The 19,434-nt window shown below is 39.2% G+C and overlaps 2 protein-coding genes and 1 long non-coding RNA gene across 3 annotated transcripts; 1 reads left to right on the plus strand and 2 right to left on the minus strand.

The window, feature by feature from the left end:
* Positions 1–3,078: 3,078 nt before the first annotated feature.
* On the minus strand, positions 3,079–4,368 carry LOC141632762 (F-box protein At5g07610-like). The gene has a single exon (XM_074445277.1). It carries the CDS (start codon positions 4,366–4,368, stop codon positions 3,079–3,081), a length of 1,290 nt encoding a protein of 429 aa, XP_074301378.1.
* Positions 4,369–12,559: 8,191 nt separating this feature from the next.
* On the minus strand, positions 12,560–13,882 carry LOC141632769 (putative F-box/kelch-repeat protein At4g22430). The gene has a single exon (XM_074445285.1). The coding sequence runs from the start codon at positions 13,880–13,882 to the stop codon at positions 12,560–12,562; it is 1,323 nt and encodes a 440-aa protein (XP_074301386.1).
* A 4,188-nt stretch (positions 13,883–18,070) lies between these two features.
* LOC141628007 (uncharacterized) lies at positions 18,071–18,651 on the plus strand. The gene is made up of 3 exons (XR_012537087.1): positions 18,071–18,205; positions 18,317–18,389; positions 18,589–18,651. It is a non-coding gene; the product is annotated as an uncharacterized LOC141628007 (long non-coding RNA).
* The last annotated feature ends 783 nt before the right edge of the window (positions 18,652–19,434 follow it).

A 19,434-nucleotide genomic window follows, 5' to 3' on the forward strand; every position in this document is an offset into this window, starting at 1 on the left:
AATATTGATCCTGATACTATTTCTCTCATCATGAGCTGCATTTCCTCGACCTCGGCCTCCGTGACCCTTAATGGCACCCCTCTTGATAGCTTCCTCCCGTCCAGAGGAATCCGTCAAGGCGACCCCCTCTCCCCTTACCTTTTCATTATCTGCATGGAATCTCTCTCCCGCCTTATTCACCAAGCCTGCCACGACAATGAGTGGACCCCCTTTCCCCTTGGAAAAGGAGGCGTTTCTTTCTCCCACCTCCTTTTCGCTGATGACATCCTTGTCTTCGGTAGAACCTCGGAGAGAAACCTTTGCTCCCTTCAAGACACCTTACTCTCCTTTTGCTCTAACTCTGGGCAAAAGATCAATTGCTCCAAAAGCAAGATTACTTTCTCCAGGCACACTCCCCCCCTTGATGCCGCCCTGTTTGAGGAAGCCCTGGGCATAAAGAGGACCAACAACCTTGGCACCTACCTGGGCTTCCCCCTCCTTAGGAACAAGCCTAAGAGGGTCGATCTTCTTTTCATCCTTGATAACATTAAGTCTAAGCTTGCCTCGTGGAAATCTCAATTCCTCTCTAGAGCTGGCAGGATCTGCCTTATTAAGTCCACCTTGAATGCTATTCCTAGCCATGCTATGCAATGCATCCACCTCCCCTCCTCTATCCTTCGGGACATTGATAAGACTGCGAGAAACTTCCTCTGGTCTAGTAAGTCTGCAAACAAACTCCACCTTGCAAATTGGGATCTTGTCACTCTCCCCCTCACCCTGGGTGGGCTGGGAATCAAAGCCGCTGCCCCCCTCAATGATGTCCTCTCTGCTAAACTCAGCTCTCACATCCTCCTTAACAACCACTCTTGTGCTGCCAAGGCCTTACGCAGCAAATATTGTTATCCCTCCCGCCGCTCCTTTTCCAGCGGCTCCCATATCTGGAAGAATGTTGGGAGAGGATGGAACACTCTCAAAGACCACCTCCTTTGGTCCATTGGTGACGGTTCATCTATTAGTCTTTGGGATGACCCTTGGCTTAGCCACGATCCCCTGAGAAAGGCCATTCTTGGCCCCTGTAATCTCTCCTCATCCACGGCCAAATTAAGCACCATCATCAGAAATGGATCTTGGGACCTTGACTCCCTGGACTTTGTCCTTCCTGATCACATCACCACTAACATCCTCTCCATCCCCATCCCGACTTTACCTCGACCTGACACCCTTTCCACCTCCCTTGCCCCCAAGGGCAAATTCTCTACCAGTGAGACCTACCTTTCCCTGCGCCGGCCCACTCACACCCCCAGCCCTCCCCCCCTCTCCTCTGACCTGAGCTGGCTCTGGGACATACCAACCCAGCCTAGAATCAAAGTCTTCATTTGGCTTGCGTGGTGGAACAAATTGCCACATAAAGCCTCTCTCTTTGGGAGAAACATCCTCCCCAGCCCATCTTGCTCCTTGTGTCCCAACCCTTCTATCCCTGAAACCTCCCTCCATGCCCTGAGAGACTGTTGCTTTGCCTCTCATTGTTGGACTCTCCTTAATGTCCCTGACTCTTTCTTCACTTCCGATCTTCAACCTTGGCTCCTTGCTAACTGTTCGTCCCGCTCCTCTTCCTGGAATACCCTCTTCACTTTCCTTCTTTGGCGTATTTGGCTTAGACGTTGTGACCTTACCTTCTCCACTCCCAACACTTTTACCCCATCCTCCTTCTGTGCCTCTGTGACCTCCCAGGCCTCTGCCTGGATCCATGCCTCTGACCACACCCGCCCTGGCCCCCTTATGATTACCACCCCCCTTGATGCCTTTAGCTACTCTTTGAGCTGGGCCCCTCCGCCGCTTGGTTGGCTTAAGGCCAACGTTGATGCGGCCTTTTCCCCCTCCTCCTCGTTTGCTAGCCTGGGGTGTGTTATTAGAGATCCTTCTGGTTCCTGGGTATCTGGTTGGTCCACCCGCCTCCTTGCCCCTAACCCTTTCCTTAGTGAGGTTCTTGCCATCCGTGATGGGATCATTCGCTCTAGAGTCCATGTGAACAATGTCCTGATTGCTTCTGATTGTCTTGATGCGGTGACCTCTATTTTACGCCCCTCCCCCCCTGTGGTCCGTACTCTAACATTATTCTTGAGTGTAGGGACCTCTTGCAGGACTCCCCCCATTTGACGCTGGTTTTTGAAAAAAGGACGGCTAACCGTGTTGCTGATGCCCTTGCCCATCATTCCTTCTGGGACACCAGTTCCTCGTCAGGCTGCTTTGAGTGGGATTACCCCCCTCCTTTTGTTGTTGATCTCTGTATTTCTGATTCTGTTTTGGCCTGCGTGCCTCTATCCCCAGACCCGCCCCCGTGATGTATTGTAAACTCTTGAACCGTTTATTTTAATTCTAATGCTCCCCTTTATCCAAAAAAAAAAAAACGTCCAAATCGAATTTGTCTACACGATAACGAACTAACACAACTCTAAACTTATAACGTTTAGTGTGGGTGCTATAAAGTGGTCAATGGTCGTTCTTCCCAGCCATGCACGGTTGTAATGAAGGTCCACGATGGCTCGTTATAGCCCTTCAAAAGGGTGGTAGTGTTTTTCTTGTGGTTGGCGAACTGGCTATGAAAGTTGGAGTCGGAGATTAAAGAACACCAACGCTTGTTCACAGGACTGCATGCTAGTACCGTCGCACAATTAGGGAGTCTGAGTAGTATTAGAGTAAGCATATAGTCATCTAGATTGTCGATTCTTGTTAGATTACCACCATGGTTAATCTTCTGTATTTTTTGAGGCCTAGCCATGGATTTTTCACTAGGTAAATAACTGTAATTTTGGTTACTTATTCGCTTTTTATATGAGGAGTAAAAGAATACAATCATATTCCAAAAACAAATTAGATTAGGAAAATATTTCTTATTCTGTTTTATTTATAACTAATAGACGAGTTCATAAGAATAAAAGCGGTAAACAAATGAACTAATAGAGGTAGTTCATTTGAACAAACTGACAAAGTTAATGAACAAAAAGCAACACTAAAATGTCAAATAATCTGAATGGGTGGTCACATTAATTTAGGTTCGCCTTCGGTCATAATATTATTTATTAACCATTGGTGTTCGAGTCATTGCACAAGTGCAGGAACTGAAGTGGGCCACCATTGATGCTCGAGTCTATGAATTCTCGACAGAGAATACCTATGCACACTTTTTAAAGGCGTTATGTATCCCGTTTGCGTGTCGCACAAAACAAACCAGTCTTTGGTAGGAAGAAACATATAGATTAGCTTGTCATTGTATGGGTGTACCTCAATGAGGTCGCCTTCTAATGCGATGTTACGCTGCAATTGTCTACCCTTCCAAGTGCCTTTGCACACGCCTCGGAAAGTCATCTCCCACGCGAGACGTGCTTGATTCAGGTCCAACTTCCACATTTCCATCTCCAATTCAATAACCCTTCTATCTTCACTATAGCACACGAAAGTTTTGCTACATCTCTTAGGAGAATTTATGATCAACAATTGTCCCGATGACTCTTGCAAACACCCAAAATCGGGTAGTGGTGGCATAACTCTCGCCTCAAGGGTCGTGTCACAAGTGTCGTTCACATCAAACGGGTCCAATCCCACCAAAGATAACCCACTTTTAAAGTAGATGATGCCATTACAGACAACAGTGGTCTCAAGTTGTCGAAACTCCTCCTTGGGGACCCTAAGATTAATTTCCTTCCATTCACCAATCTCCGAACAATAAACGACTAAACCTAATGTCTCTTGACTAGAATCAATACAAGTATTACGAACCTCCACAACTCTAAACTTATAATGTTGACTAGAATCAATATAAGGTTGTTGGCATATCAAAGCGGTCCTTTTTATCCGTTCCTGTTCCCATCGATGCTTATAAACAGGGCATGGTGGCAGAGCAACCCATTGTTTGGTTATCGGATTGGTAATGTAATAAACTAGGCGGCCGTGTTCTTGATAAGTCCAGTAATTAGAGCATAGCACCAAATCCTTGAATGTGACCGTAGTAGTGCAAGTTTTACACGGTAGAAATTCAAGCGATAATTCACGAAACCCAAACATGAATTTTGTAATTAGAGGAACCCATTGTTGACTGGACTGCATGGTTGCAATCAAGTTCCAATGTGCCTCGTCATCTTCATGATCCGAACCCGAACCCGAACCTTTCAAAAGGGTGGTAATTTTCTTCTTGTGGTTGGTGAACTGGGCCGAAAAGGTTGGGTCGGAGATTAAAGAACACCAACGCTTGTTCACAGGACTGCATGCTAATACCGTTTTACAATTAGGAAGTCTAAATAGTATTTGAGTTAGCATATGGTCATCGAGACCGTCCATTCTTGTTCGATTACCGCCATGGTTAATCTTTGGTGTTTTTGGAGGCCTAGCCATGGTTTTTTTTTTCACTAGGTAAATAGGTAAATTTTATTGCGAATACAATTCTAGGCCAAAAACAACTCTAGTACATTACGGTAGAATCAAATTAGATTATGAAAATATCTGTTTTTATGGCAACTACCCATCGTTTCCATAAAAACAGACTAAGGGCAGGCCCAGACATAAAAACAAACTAAGAAATATTTTCATAATCTAATTTGACACACGCAAAAACCGTAGAATTAAATATTTCTTAATTTGACACTCGATTTTTGTCATTGTATGGGTGTACCACAATGTCCTCGGCGTAAATTTTGCCTTCGAATAATCTCTCGCAAACGGGCAATTTAATAGTATTCACATTGCCTTTACACAAGCCTTGGAAAGTCGTCTCCCATACGAGAGGTGCTTGATTCGGGCCCAACTTGGATACTACCATCTGCAATTGCTGTAGTGAAAGAATAGCAAGGCAGGAAGTCCAACGACAATTTTGGCGACCCAAATATGATTATATTATTGACTTTGTCGATGTCCGGTCGTCCAATTGTTTTCACCTTGGTGGTTGTAATGAAGGACCACGGTGGCTCATCATCATTAATGTCGGAATCCGAGCTCTTTAAAAGGGTGGTGGTTTTTTTGCACTAGCTAGGTAAATAGCGTTAGCTATTAATGTGAATTTGATTGATTTAATTAGAGTAATGTTAGAAAATATTTGACCTGTTTTAAACTTAAGACGTATAGTACCCGTCTTAAGCAAACCTACTAACCTAAAACATATTAGGCCCAATTTATAAGATAGTGATTTGAGCAGGAAAATTCCTATATACACCTAACAAATTCCGGACATTCGAGTCCCACACTCGAATTTCCTAACTTTATTCAACCAAAATGCTAATTAAATCTAATTTGAAATATTTTCCAAATCTAATTTGATTCTCTACCTTAATAGACTAGACTTGTTTTTGGAATAGGATTGTATTTGTGAATACTTTCCTAACTTTACTCAACCAAAAAGCTAATTAAATCAAATTTTACATCAACGATTCACATTATTTACCATGGTTAGGCTTCTAAAGACACCAAAGATTAACCATGGCGGTAGTAATTCAACAACAATGGAAGATCTAGATGACTATATGCTTACTCAAATACTACTTAGACTTCCCAATTTTAAAACGGTACTAGTATGCAGTGCGGTGAACAAGCGTTGGTGTTCTTTAATCTCCGACCCCAACTTTCAGGTCCACTTCGCCAACTACAAGACTTGGTGTTATGTTCTAGCAAGATAACCGATCAAAGTGGTCGCCGAGTTTATTATATTACCAATCCGTTAACCAAGCAATGGGTTGCTCTGCCACCACGTCCTCGTCAATGGCCGAGGATACAAAGTACTGCTTTGATATGCCAACCACCTTATAACCACACTCAACATTATAAATTTAGAGTTGTGGAGGTTCTTGATCCACATATGGACATATTTGATTTGTTCGTTTATTGTTCGGAGATTGGTGAATGGAAGGAAATTAAACTTAGGGTCCCCAACGAGGAGTTTCGACAACTTGATACAACCGTTGTGTGTAATGGCATCATCTACTTTAAAAGCGGGTTGTCTTTGGTGGGATTGGACCCGTTTGATGTGGATGACACTTGTGACACGACTCTTGAGGCTCGAGTTATGCCACCACTTCCTAATTTTGGGCATTTGCAAGAATCCTCGGGACAAATATTAGTCATACATACTCCTTCGAAAAGTTTGCCTCATAATAAAAAGTTGATATTTCATAGACTCGAGCAGCAATGGTGGCCCACCTTAGTCCCTTCACTTGTGCAACGCGTCACAGTAGAACAAAACTTGCCACCACTATAGTTGAAGTCTAGAGATGATAGTTGCTAAAGTTCGAGTGATTATTATTCACATATATATTAGTCGCAGTTATTTACAATGCTTTTATTTTTTAAATTGTCTCACGTCTAAAGCCGTCTCTTATATGACTCTCCGTAATATTGGCATCATCAACCAAGTATGGTCTAACAGCCACCACTACAGTTGAAGTCTAGAGATATAGATTGTTGCTAATGTTAGACTATTAGAGTGATTATTAATGGTATATTAGTCACAGTTGTTTACAATGCTTTATTTTTGTAATTGTCTCACGTCTAAGGCCGTCTCTTAGATGATTGTCCGCAATATTGTGTGTACAGTTGTTATTAGTGCACAATCGTCGACTATTCAATAAAACTAGCTTCAAACATCAGGATTTAGATCCGTTTACACATAAGAGGGAGTTGAATTGAAAATGCTAACCTTGAGGCGATGAGACAATATAGTTCGCTCAACAACTGTTATATGAAATATGGAGGACTATTTATGAATAAAATCGTTTAAAATATGGGTAGTAACTTGTAAGTAAGGTAATTGCCATAAAAACAAAATAAGAAATATTTTCGTAATCTAATTTGATTCTACCCTAATAGACTCGACCTGTTTTTGGAATAGGAATGTAATTACTCTACAAATAAAAGGGTAATTAAATCAAATTTACAAAAATCATGGGTAGGCCTAAAAAAACACGAAAGATGAACCGGCCTTGGAAATTGCTAAAGTTCAAGTAATTATTCGTATATTAATCACTGTTTGTCTACATTGCCTTTATTTAGTAATTGTCTCACGTCTAAGACCTTTTCTTATAAAACTCGGAAAATATCGTGTGTACACTCATTATTGCAGAATCGTCACCCATTCAATAAAACTAGCTTCCTCGCCTTTTTTACCTAGTGAAAAAATACCAAAGATGAACCATGGTGTTAGTTCAACAACAATGGAAAATCTAGATGACGATATTCTAATTCAAATACTAATAAGACTTCCGTCATGTGCAACGGTAATAGCATGCAGTCCTGTGAACATGCAAGAGTTGTTTTTGGAATAGGATTGTGTTTTCCTAAATTAAGTTAATTAAGTTATAGACAAAAGTAATCAGATCTATATTTATAGCTCATATTATTAACGAATACAAAAACACAGGAGAGAATTCAACAACAATGGAAGATCTAGATGACGATATGCTAACTCAAATACTACTTAGACTTCCCAATTGTAAAACGGTAGTAGCATGCAGTCCTTATTATAACCACACTAAAGATTATAAGTTCAGAGTTGTTGAGGTTTGTCATCCATGTATGGATCATAGTCTGGAGTCTCTAGACATATTTGATTTGGTGGTTTATTGTTCGGAGATTGGTGAATGGAAGGAAATTAAACTTAGGGTCCCCCAGGAGGCTGCTGGACTACTAAGAGTGACTAGATCAGGACCCGAGAATGTTGTTTGTAACGGTATCATCTACTTTAAAATTGGGCTATGTTTGGTGGCATTGGACCCGTTTGATGTAAATGACACTTGTAACACGACCCTTGAGGTGCGAGTTATGCCACCACTACCTGATTTTGGGTATTTGCTAGAATCCTCGGGACAATTGTTACTCGTGCATAATCCTTATATTCACAGAAAAGATGGAACAACTGTAAAATTGCACATGGTAGTGTGGAAGTTGGACCTGAATCAAGCACATCTCGTTTGGGAGACGATTTTCCAAGGCTTCTGTAAAGGCACTGTGAATAACATTGAATTTCCCGGCATAGGAAGCAGCATATCCGCCAGTGACATTGTGGTACACCCATACAATGACAAGCTGATTTATATGTATCTTGCCTACGAAAAACAGCTTGTTTTGTGCGACACTCAAATAGGCTGCATAACGTCTTTAAAACGCTTGTCTGAATATGTGTGGAGATTTCATAAACTCGAGCAGAAATGGTGGCCACCTCAGTTCCTCGACAATGCCTCACAATAGACTAGTAATGATAATTGATGAAGTTCGAGTGATTATTTATTGGCGTACTAATTACGGTTGTCTATATTTGCTTTATTTTGTACTCCGTGAATCCGTGATTATCTTACGTCTAAGACCATCTCCTATAAACCTTGTCTTTTTAATTAAGTGCAGTAACATCAGGCCATCACAATGTCTCCGGAAACATATAAAGTAGCAAACGAGCAATGGTCACATTATTTAGCCCGTCTAAAACGTTCAGACGGAAATGATCGTCTGAAGGGAGACTTCCTGATTTATAAAATTGCATGTTAAGTCACCCGGTAAAATTAAAATTAAAATTAAAATAATGTAATTTATTTTTCATAATTACTTCTTAACAAACCCCCGTCTTTTTAATACTTTTTCTTGAGTTCAAATTATGTACAAATTATTGGTACTCGTATATATGCAACGTTAATTTAGGCACTGTTTGATCAGGTCAAATTACAAACAAATAATAAACTTAATTGTATTTTGAGAAATACAGGTGCTGTTTGGCAAAGCTTTAAAAGTGTTTTTGTAACTGAAAAAGTAGTAGCTTGGCCAAAGAAGCTAAATTAGGAGTTTTAAAACTACTTTTAAAAAGTTAAAAACTAATTAATCACCCCCAAAAGTAGAAGTAGATATTTTCTACTTCTACTTCTACTTTTCACATAAACAACCAAAAAAGAAAAACAAAAGTGGTATGGAAGTAGTTAGGCCAAACACATACATTTTCTATAAACCGCTTTTACAAAAGTATGGCCAAACAACCAAAACTTTTCCAAAAAACAACTTGTGAATAAACCCCTTTTAAGAAGTAAAATCTATTTTACACAAATAAGGCCAAACAGCACCATAATAAGATATAGAGTAATCTAATTGTTTTAGCTTCGCTATTGGTCAAGATTTCCGGAATCATAATCCTAAAAGGTCAGGGCAAAACACTTAACCAAAATGGATTAGTGACTCAATGTCACAAAAAAAGGGTCAATTATTATTATTATCAGTTGGATCAAAAGAGTCGGTACGTCCGGTCCATCTGATTTAATGTAACACTCGCGAAGTTTTAATTTAAGAATTTATTAACTTAAATAAATTTTCTTATTAATTAAATATTTTATTAGGTTTACTTTATTAAAATCATGTTTTTAATATGTATATACTTGGGCAAGGACCGCTAGGCGCTAGCAAGTTGCCAAATAGACGTTAGGATTGGATTCTATGCGAAATCCGAGTAAAACCCGAGTCATTTGGATCATGGGTCAAGCCAAGTCAAGTTGAGTGATATTATTAAGTCTTTTTGTATCAGACATGACCACTTCAAACCTCTTTAAAACCACCCATGACCCATGTTTAGATCTAGTCTCAAAATCAACATATCTCTTTCATTCCTCCACCAAATCGCTTCATTCTCGCGTTATTTCCCGCTTTTCTCGTCCTACATCTTTCTATGTAAGAAAAATATAACCTTTTGAATCTTTTGGAAAATCTATCTTTTTGTAAAGTTGTTCTTAGGTGGAAGCTTTAGTGTTCCGTGGTTGAATTGGGTCGGAATCTTGTCTATTGAAGTGTGAAAAAGGTTTATGTGCAATTATTAGAAATTAGTCTTTGTTTGGATAAAGTTATTAACTTTACATGTTTATACATGTTTCGAGCTTGAATAATTGTTATTGGATGTTGTCTTAAGCATATGTGTATAATATTGAGCATGTTGTTGCCATTGTTATCAATTGGGTAAAGTTGGATGCTTGAATGTGTTAATTGTTGGTTTCCGTCTCAAATATGCCCTAATTTACATGTCTTAATTATATTGTAACACTTTTGTTTGGAGTATTGCAAGTGGAACGATCAATTGGGTGATGTCTTAATTACATGTCTCAAATATGCCCTAATTTACATGTCGTAATTTACTTTGCTTGTTGATTTCCAACTCAAATTATATGAAATTACATGTTTTCATTTTATTGCTACTATTTGAGTAAAGAATGGACGACTGCATATTTGCAAGTAGAGATATTTACCGTACGAGAAAACTTGTCTTACTTTGGTTTGTGCTGTGCAATGCTGCCTCATACATTACCTATTATTAGGATATTAGGCCCATTAGGGTTGACTATCATTAGAGTTAGGTTACGAATTACGACGGCTACCGTCTAGACAACTCTCTCCTCTTTTTCCAATGTGGGATACTCACATGTGCCTTTATCATGGGTGAGCTGTATCTTGACACCTATCAGTAGTACTAAGGCTTGTTATTCCTCATGGGAATTGAAAATTTATTGTTTGTCTTGAATTGTTTCATTGATATTTTATATTTTGCTGATTGAAATTTTTCAGGAAACGGGCATAGTAAGATGACGCAAAGCTTTGTTGGGCGTGTTCAGGAAAGTATTATTAACTGTTTATCGGATGAGTTGCTTATGGAAATCTTATGCCGACTTCTAGACTGCAAATTTGTTATACAATGCAAGTGCGTCTGCAAGCGTTGGGCTGCTATGGCCACCGATCCTTGGTTCATTTCCAAATTCATTGCAATAAAATCAAAATTAAAACATCAAAATTTGAGTATAATCATGTGGTATACACCTGATTTTTGTCATAATCTCTGGAATGGTGATGAGAGTTTCTTCATGTCTTCAATTTTCAAACCCAAACCCGAGGATTCCTACTCTTTCTCACCATTCCCTTTCATTAAAGATGATCAAGTTTATGCTAAAGTCAAACCAGTCGCTTCGTGTCTTGATTTGTTACTCTACTGTAGACATGATGTTAAGGACAAGAAGTATAATCATTACATTACGAATGTACAAACCAGGCAGTGGATTCAGCTTCCATCCCCTCCTTACTTTGGCAGATGGCCCCTTATTTTTGGGCTCATATGCGACACCCCGCTTTACTCTTGTAATGCTACAACATACCGTTATAGTGTTGTTGTTATGCGCCTCACAAATATCAACAAAGTTTATCGCACGTTTTTCATCTACTACAAATAAGTGGTGCGACCGAGTTTTGTCATTACCAACAACATGTACATTAAAAGGAAATGGCTTATTAGGCACTGGCTTTCACTTGGCCTCTGGCTTTTGCTTTGATGGAAAGCTCCATTTCAACTGCCTTCAGGGTTTCTTCGGTTTTGATCAAAACAATATTGAATTTGATGAGGACGAGATTCAGTGTCATTTTGTTCAATGGCCTTCTGGTATGTTATCTTTCTTGTTCTTCCGTGTGGGTGTTTCACAGGAGCATTTGAAGTTGTGTACACTTCGCGATAATGTGGGATTACGTGTTTGGATCCTTAAAGATTACAACAAGAGTATCTGGATGTTACAGCATAATGTTGAAAGTCTCGAGTGGGTGTCCCGTGATTCTTGGATGACGAAAAAATTTGAAATGTTTCCACAGCTTGAAACAATGCCGGCAAATGTGTTGGGTTTCCATCCTAATAATACTGATATAATTTATGTGGTTGTTCCTGGGGGTATTTTCTTATGTAACCTTTCGAGCAGAACGCTAGAGTTGGCATGTTGTATTCCAGTTGCTGCTGCTGCTGCTGCAACAGAAACTACTCCGAAACATTATTTGAGGATGTTCGCTAATTTACCAGTGATGCTCCCGATCTGGCCAACTCCACTCCCGTCCCATTCTCAGATGATCAGCCATCACTAATAACAATAATGTGTTTTATTCAGAGGATTAATACAATTAATTTATTCGAAAATGCTTTTAATTTGCTCTGTTGCGTAAACTTGATTTAGTAGTCCCTATATGACTGCCATTTTTAAGTTTTATTTCAGACCTGATAGTATAGCATGAGATGAACTTGTCCCATTTTTGCTTGCGGAGTTTCCAGTGATTATTTATTTAACTTGTTTTTTGGAATTGAATAAGGTCTTGACAAAAATGTCCTGTTTCAGATAAACTTCCTGATATTTTCCATGACAAAGAACAACATTGGGGATCGGATGTTTTTATTTGGTGTTGACTTGTCGTTTTGTGCTATGAGTCGTGATTTCTCGGGATTAGCCATGAGTTGCATTTGTTCACTGCCGCAAAACTGTATTTTCTTTGGTGTTAACATCAAGTTTCCTTCAGGGCTTACTCAAGAGCAGTATTCAGGTAAGTGTCTCATAATGGCGGTATATAATACGCTCTTCAAACTTTGATTATATCTTACGGAGCTAAATGCTGCTGTTCAGAAGGCTTATATGATGAATCTAGTTTTATTGAATGGTCGACGATTGTCCAATAATGAGTGTACACATACTATTGTCACTGAGTTTTGTCTGTGACGACGATCTTAGATGTTAGAAAATTACAAAATAAAGCAACGTAGACAACCGTGATTAGTATGCTAATACAAATCAGTAGCTATGTAGTAACTGTAATCAGTAGTGGTGGCAACTCCTGTTCTATTGTGATGCATTGCACAAGCAGGAATTGCGGTAGGCCACCATTGGTGCTCAAGTCTGAGGAATTTTGACAAACAATAGTTAGGCAAACTTTTTGAAGGCGTTATACATCTTGTTTGCATGTCACAGGAAACAAACTCTTCTTCGGACGCAAGATACATATAAATCAGCTTGTGATTGTACGGGTGTACCACAATCTGCTCCGGATAAATCTTGTTATTTGATAGAGTGTTAGAGGGCAATTCACCACTATTTAGAGTGCCATTGCATAAACCTTGGAATGCCATCTCCCATCGTCCGAGTATTATTGCTTTATTAAGGTCCAACCTCCACACCATCATCGGCAATTCAATAGAGCTCCCAGTTTTCTTGAACCACAACCCACCGTGTATTTCAGGAGTATGCACGACTAACAATTGTCCTGAGGATTCGTGCAGATCCCCAAAATCGGGTAGTGGTGGCATAACTCTTGCGTCAAGGGTTGTGCCACAAACGTCATTCACATCAAACGGGTCCAATGCCACCAAACATAACCCACCTTTAAAGTAGAGTAGGTCATTACAAACAACAATCTCCGGTTCTGCACTGGTCATTATCCTGAATTGTCCAGCCTCCTTAGGGATTCTAATGTTAATTTCCTTCCATTTACCAATCTCCGAACAATAAACAAACAACTTGATTGTATCTAGACTATGAACCTTACCCTGAACAAGGAGCTTCACAACTCTAAACTTATAATGTTGGGTGAGATTATAAGGTCGTTGACATATCAAAGCAATCCTTGTTATCAGTTGCTTATTAACAGGGCATGGTGGGAGAGCAACCCATTGCTTGGTTAGTGGATTGGTAATGTAGTAAACTCGGCCACATTTTTCGTAACTATAGCATAACACCAAGTCCTTGAATGTTGCCGTTGCAGTAAAAGACTTACAAGGTAAGCATCCCAGCGATAATTTTGGTGATCTGGATATGAATTCTTTGATTAATGGTTGTTCCCGTACGTGAATGGCTGTAATGAGGGTCCACGGAGGCCCATCGTCTTCATGATCGGAATTGGTTTTCTTCTTGTGGTTGTCGAACAGGACCGGGAAGTTAAGATCAGAGATTAAAGAACACCAACGCTTGTTCACAGGAGTGCATGCTAGTACCGTTTTACAATTGGGAAGTCTAACTAGTATTTGAGTTAGCATATTGTCATCTAGATCTTCCATTGTTGTTGAATTAAGACCATGCTTCATCTTTGGTGTTTTCCGAGGCCTAGCCATGATTTTTTTTTTTTCAGTAGGTAAATTATACGAGTATGAGCGAGTAGTATAAATATAGATTTGATTACTTTTGTCTATTATTTAGGAAAATACAATCCTTTTCCAAAAACAATTCTAGTTGATTATGGCATAATCTAATTAGATGCGGAGTCGGGTTATGGCAACTAATTAAAGGCTAATATTAACTTCAACTCATATCATATCATAGTTGGTCGTTTAGTATTAAAACAGACTTTATTTGATTAGCTTTATTTCATTTCGGATAACCAAAGCCGAAACGTTCGTTTAGTATTAAAACTGTACATAGTTCATTTTTGTTTGATGTTTGAGTTTGAAAGGAAATACTTGAGCTTGAAATTTACAAGAATTTGTATGAAACCGTCTTAAACGTAGACAATTACAAAATAAAGCAACGTATATAGACGACCGAAATTAGTGTGACAATAATAATTACTCGAACCTTAGCAACAATCATAAGTTCATAACTAGTCTTGGGTTTAAAATCCAACAATTACCACTACAAAGCGGTAGTGGTGTCAAGTTCTGCACTATTGTGAGGCATAACACAACCAGGAACTAAGGTAGGCCACCATTGGTGCTCGAGTCGATGAAATAATTGAACAGTCCGTAAATGATAGTTAGAGAAACTTGTTAAAGGCGTCAAGCATTGTGTTCGCGTGTTGCACAAAAACAGCTGTTCTTCGTGGGAAAGATACATATATATCAGCGTATCATTGTATGGGGTGTACCCCAATGTAGTTGGAGTAAATGTTGTATCGTAATCCAGGGGAGTTACGTGGCAATTCAGTTTTATTTCCGGTGCCTTTGCACAAGCCTTTGAAAGTCGTTTCCCATACGAGAGGTGTTTGGTTCGGGTCCAACTTCCACACTAGCATTTGTCATTCAATAGTTATCCCATCGTTTTGGTACCACAACCAGGGTACGGCCTGGCTATTAGGAGTATACACGAGTTTGTAATCGATCATCTTTCCGAGAACTACGATTGGAAATAAAAAATTGTCGAGTTTGGAATTCGTGACCAAGAGATATGGTCACTCAAAGTTTGTTCGGTCAAAAAACTTTGACATACAATAACTCATAGCCACGAGATCCAAATACAATATTTTTTTTTTTCAAATCGTAGTTCTCGAAAAGTTGATCGATTTTTTTTAAAGAAATTATCACTTTCTGAACTCGTAAACACGAGTTATGGTCTATTAAAGTTTTCCAGATCAAAAAATTGGATATTTCGGACTAAATATCAAACCACAAACACACTGCATACATTTCCCCAAAAAATAACTAGTCATGTACAACAATTATGATTTTAATGGCTTTTTAGCTAGGGTGTGACTTGTGTAGACAGGGCAAAAGCAAGCCGATCCGATTGACCCGATTCGAAAAAGCTGGCCTAAAATGTGAAATCGATCCGAACTACATTACCCGAATGTGACCTGAAACTCGAATTAACCCGACCAGACCCGAACATGACCTGAGCTTTCTTGGCCCGTAAAAATGACCCAATTTAAAACCGACAAACTCAGAACAGACCCGGCCAAAAAACCCAAAATAGTCCTGAAATAACTTGAAATAAATGAGAGACCCGAACTGACCCAACCCGAACTAGCCCGACCCGATTGACCCCTCACAACTGAGTGTTCTAGTATTACCAAATTGACGAGGAAATACAGCAGTTTGAACTCATGAGAGAGAGGTCTATCGTCCTAGAAGTCCTATTCGACTTGAATTCAGATAAAACTGGACGGTATACGATTAAAAAAAAAAAGAATGAACGAGTCGGGTCAAATTTGGTCGTTCTACTATTAACCCATGTGGGCCGTTTCAAAAAAAACGACCTACAAATCTAAAGCCCAAACCCGTAAACAAAACAAATAAGATTCCCGCCATTTTTGGCAGAGTTGTGTTCGTTGATCACGAGACTCAAAACCCTGTAAATTCTGCTCAAAGATCAGAGAATTAACCGGGTACATAATTCATCGGACCCGCATTCCAGCAGTTTGTAAGCCATGGCGGTTTGCTTTTGCTGATGTCGAAACCAAAGGAATTAAGAGCTTCCCATTAAAAATTTCATAGGTGATCGCTATGCATACTACATGCTCGAGGAAATGTCAGAGAGAATAAGTTGAGTTACAATTTACGCGAATTCTCCAAAAAGGCGGTAGCGTGTAAGAATCCGTGTTGTGAGGATGATTTGTTGATCACGGTGCTGTGCTATAAAGAAAAATTGATGGGTTTGAGGGTGAGAGACGATGAATAGTATGCGGTGTTTGATGGTAAAGCATCCAATTGTCTTGTTGTTGTCAAGTTTACAGATGAGATATATGGGATTGATTATGGAAACTCTGAAAAAGCGAGTCAACGTGTCGTTTCATTTTGTTTATTTTTTGCTTCAGGTTTGGGCAATAAAGACAATGGTGTATGTTAATGTTAATTGACCCGTCACATGGATAGGCGTCTAAAGGACAAGGGGGTGTCTATCGCGAAAAGAACCAACGAGAAAAGGCAACTTGAGCATCAAATTTGACATTAAGTTTCCGTCAAGGCTTACTCGACAGCATAATGTATGATTCTATATATACTGTTGTTTGATTCTGCAAGGAATCTTGTACTCTCGTCTGTTTTTGACATTTACTAGAATATTCAAATATAAATAAATAAACTTCATTTCTATTATTATGGAGGTATATAATACACTCCTCGAAACTTTGAATAAAACTTCCGCTTTCTTCTGCTCGGAGGACAAATATGTGTTTGTTCACTTTGTTGTATAGGGTTTAATTCTGTTTGTTCATTCAGTTTCAGTTACGATTGTATTTGTACCCTTCACTTCGGAACCATGCTCGTTCTTTGATTCACCTTGTGATCAGGCTGTTTTTAAAAATAATGCGTATAGGTTTTCAAATATGTAAATGGTGTTTTTTTTTGTTTTTTTTTGGGGTTATTTGAAACTATTGTTGCTGGATTGTTTAAGTGTGGGGATGTTTTGGATTTTGGTGGTTCGCTAACATGTTTAGCAAAGGACTATCTCGTGATGTTCTAAATTTTGGTTCTTTATGGTCAGTTAATTTTCATTTCCTCAAGTTTGGCTGGGGATGTTCTGGATTTTGGTGGATCGCTAACATGTAGAGGTGGCAAACAAAGACACAACACGAAAACACGACACGAACCCGACACGAAATTAACGGGTTTGGGTTGAGACTTAATGACCCATTTATGTAAGTGGGTCGACACGAACACGACACGATATTTAATTGGGTTGGGTTAGGGTTGACATCTCTAAACACGAACCCGACACGAATGACCTGTTTAATAAATTAATCCTAATTTTTCTTGATCCTCCATCACATAAATATACTTAAACTTTCAAAATATGGACGTGACACGAAAACACGACACGAACCCGACACGGAATTAACGGGTTAGGGTTGAGGCCTTATGACCCATTTATGTAAGTGGGTCGACACGAACACGGCACGAGATTTAATTGAGTCGGGTTTGGGTTGGAGGGATTGTGACCCATTTACATGTGACACGAACACGAACCCGACACGACTCGATCTGTTTGTCAGGTCTACTAACATGTTTAGCAAAGGACTATATCGTGTTGTTCTAAATTTTGGTTCTTTATTGTCAGCTCATTGGCATTCGCTCAAGTTTGGCTCTTTATGTTCATGTGACATTAGTTTTGAACTGGTTTAGTCGTAATTTGATGAATGAACTTAAATGGATTTTGGCGAGCTTTAGTTTATTTGATCAAATTCGGTTGGAATTGAAGATTTTGGGTTGAGATGAGGTAAATTGGTGATAATATATGATTGTGAGGAAGGAATTTTTTAAACCGTTGACAACTGACATTAGTTTTCAACTGGTTTAGTTGTGGTTTAGTGAATGAACTTGAATAGGTTTTTGTGAGATTAAGCTAAATTCTATTAAATTTGAAGTTTATTGGTTGAGATGAAGTAAAATGATGATATAACTGTTGATGTGAAAATTTGAACCCCCTTGGTCTCCTTTTGAACCCCTCCCAGCTCGTTAAAACTATCAACTTCACTGAAGTTCCTGCCTTTTTCAAACAAAGAAACATTAACGTTATTTGCTTTTCTTAAGGACTTATAGTAGGACAACTCTTCACCGCTGCTAACAGAGTGAGTGTAAAGATTCTAATCTTTCCGTTTTACTTATTACGAATGAGATAGCTACTGGAAAATGATGCAGAAATATATTGGAGCAGATGTAACATCAAAGGTCACGCTTCCTGTAGAGATTTTTTAGCCAATGATTATGCTGCAAAAAATGCCGGAGGTTTTTCTGCAAACTGTTTCTTCATAACGAGTGTGTTGTAAAAAATGAATTGGTGCTCAAAGTTTTGTGGCAATGGTGCTAATATCCATTTCTGATGTATGTCTCTGACAGCTGATGGAATATTGCTACCTGTTAGATCAGGCCGATGAATGTGAAGATTCTTACATGCGACTGGTTTATTATGGTGAGCATGATTTTTGTTGGAGTTTGTGTCTGGTACATTTATCATCCAATTGAAAGGCTAATATCCCTGTCATTTTAAGCAGCATCGTGGGCAATCTGTGTACTATGCTTATCAACGCACTTGGAAGCCTTTCAATCCCATTCTTGGTGAAACTTATGAAATGGCTAATCATCATGGGATTTCCTTTTTGGCAAAGCAGATTGTTGGGTGGAAATTGATGCGATATATTGAACTTCCAAGCTACTACGGCTGCATTACTTGGTCTTTCTTTGATTTTGGCCCTCGTGAGTGTTTGGGTGGTTTACAATCAATGTTTTTTTGGTTGATGGCTACTTTTAATGGATCCTTCGTCTTACCCAGGTCATGGTACGCTATAATTTTACCTTTGTGTTTAAATAAGCTTACACCGCCTTTGTCCTTCTGGTCGGCTCTCTTATTTGTGTTTTTTCCTTGCGACTGCAGGATTGTGGGGATGGAAATTGATGCAATATATTGAACTTCCGAGATACTACGATTTGCTTCACTTGGTCATTTTTTCTGCAGATTTTGGCCCTCCGAGCTATTGCGGCTGGTTTACAATCGATGCCTTTTGCTTTATGGATGCTTTTAATGGATCCTTCGTCTTAACCAGGACATGGTACGCTATAATTTTACCTTTGTCGTTTCACTGTTACCGTGATAATATACTCTCTGGGGCATAGCTTGCTTTGATCTTTACTTTTGAATGGTTTTTTTAAGATTGACATTGAATTGCTGCATTGGATATTGATATTCTTATGGGTTTTGTTAGGCTAGCGATGTGACCAGCTGAATTACTGATGCTATTGTTTGATCTTAAGGGCGTGGCAAGTTATAATATTCATCATGTCTAAATTAAATGGTGTGACAAGTTATAAAATTGGTCATATGTGTACGACCAGCCCAATCCCTATATGAGCCATTATTCTATGACGTGATAAGCTAGAGATATAGTTATGCCCTTGCGTGCACTTCAGCCTTCCATTAGAGGTTCAAGTGGCTGCCATGTCAACCTTTCCATCTTATG

The sequence above is a fragment of the Silene latifolia genome, chromosome 2 (genome assembly GCF_048544455.1).
Source record: "Silene latifolia isolate original U9 population chromosome 2, ASM4854445v1, whole genome shotgun sequence".
Lineage (NCBI taxonomy): Eukaryota > Viridiplantae > Streptophyta > Magnoliopsida > Caryophyllales > Caryophyllaceae > Silene > Silene latifolia.

Bases quoted from the DNA above. Each gene is read 5' to 3' on its own strand.
- LOC141632762 (XM_074445277.1), bottom strand. From the start codon at position 4,368: ATGGCTAGGCCTCCAAAAACACCAAAGATTAACCATGGCGGTAATCGA.
- LOC141632769 (XM_074445285.1), bottom strand. From the start codon at position 13,882: ATGGCTAGGCCTCGGAAAACACCAAAGATGAAGCATGGTCTTAATTCA.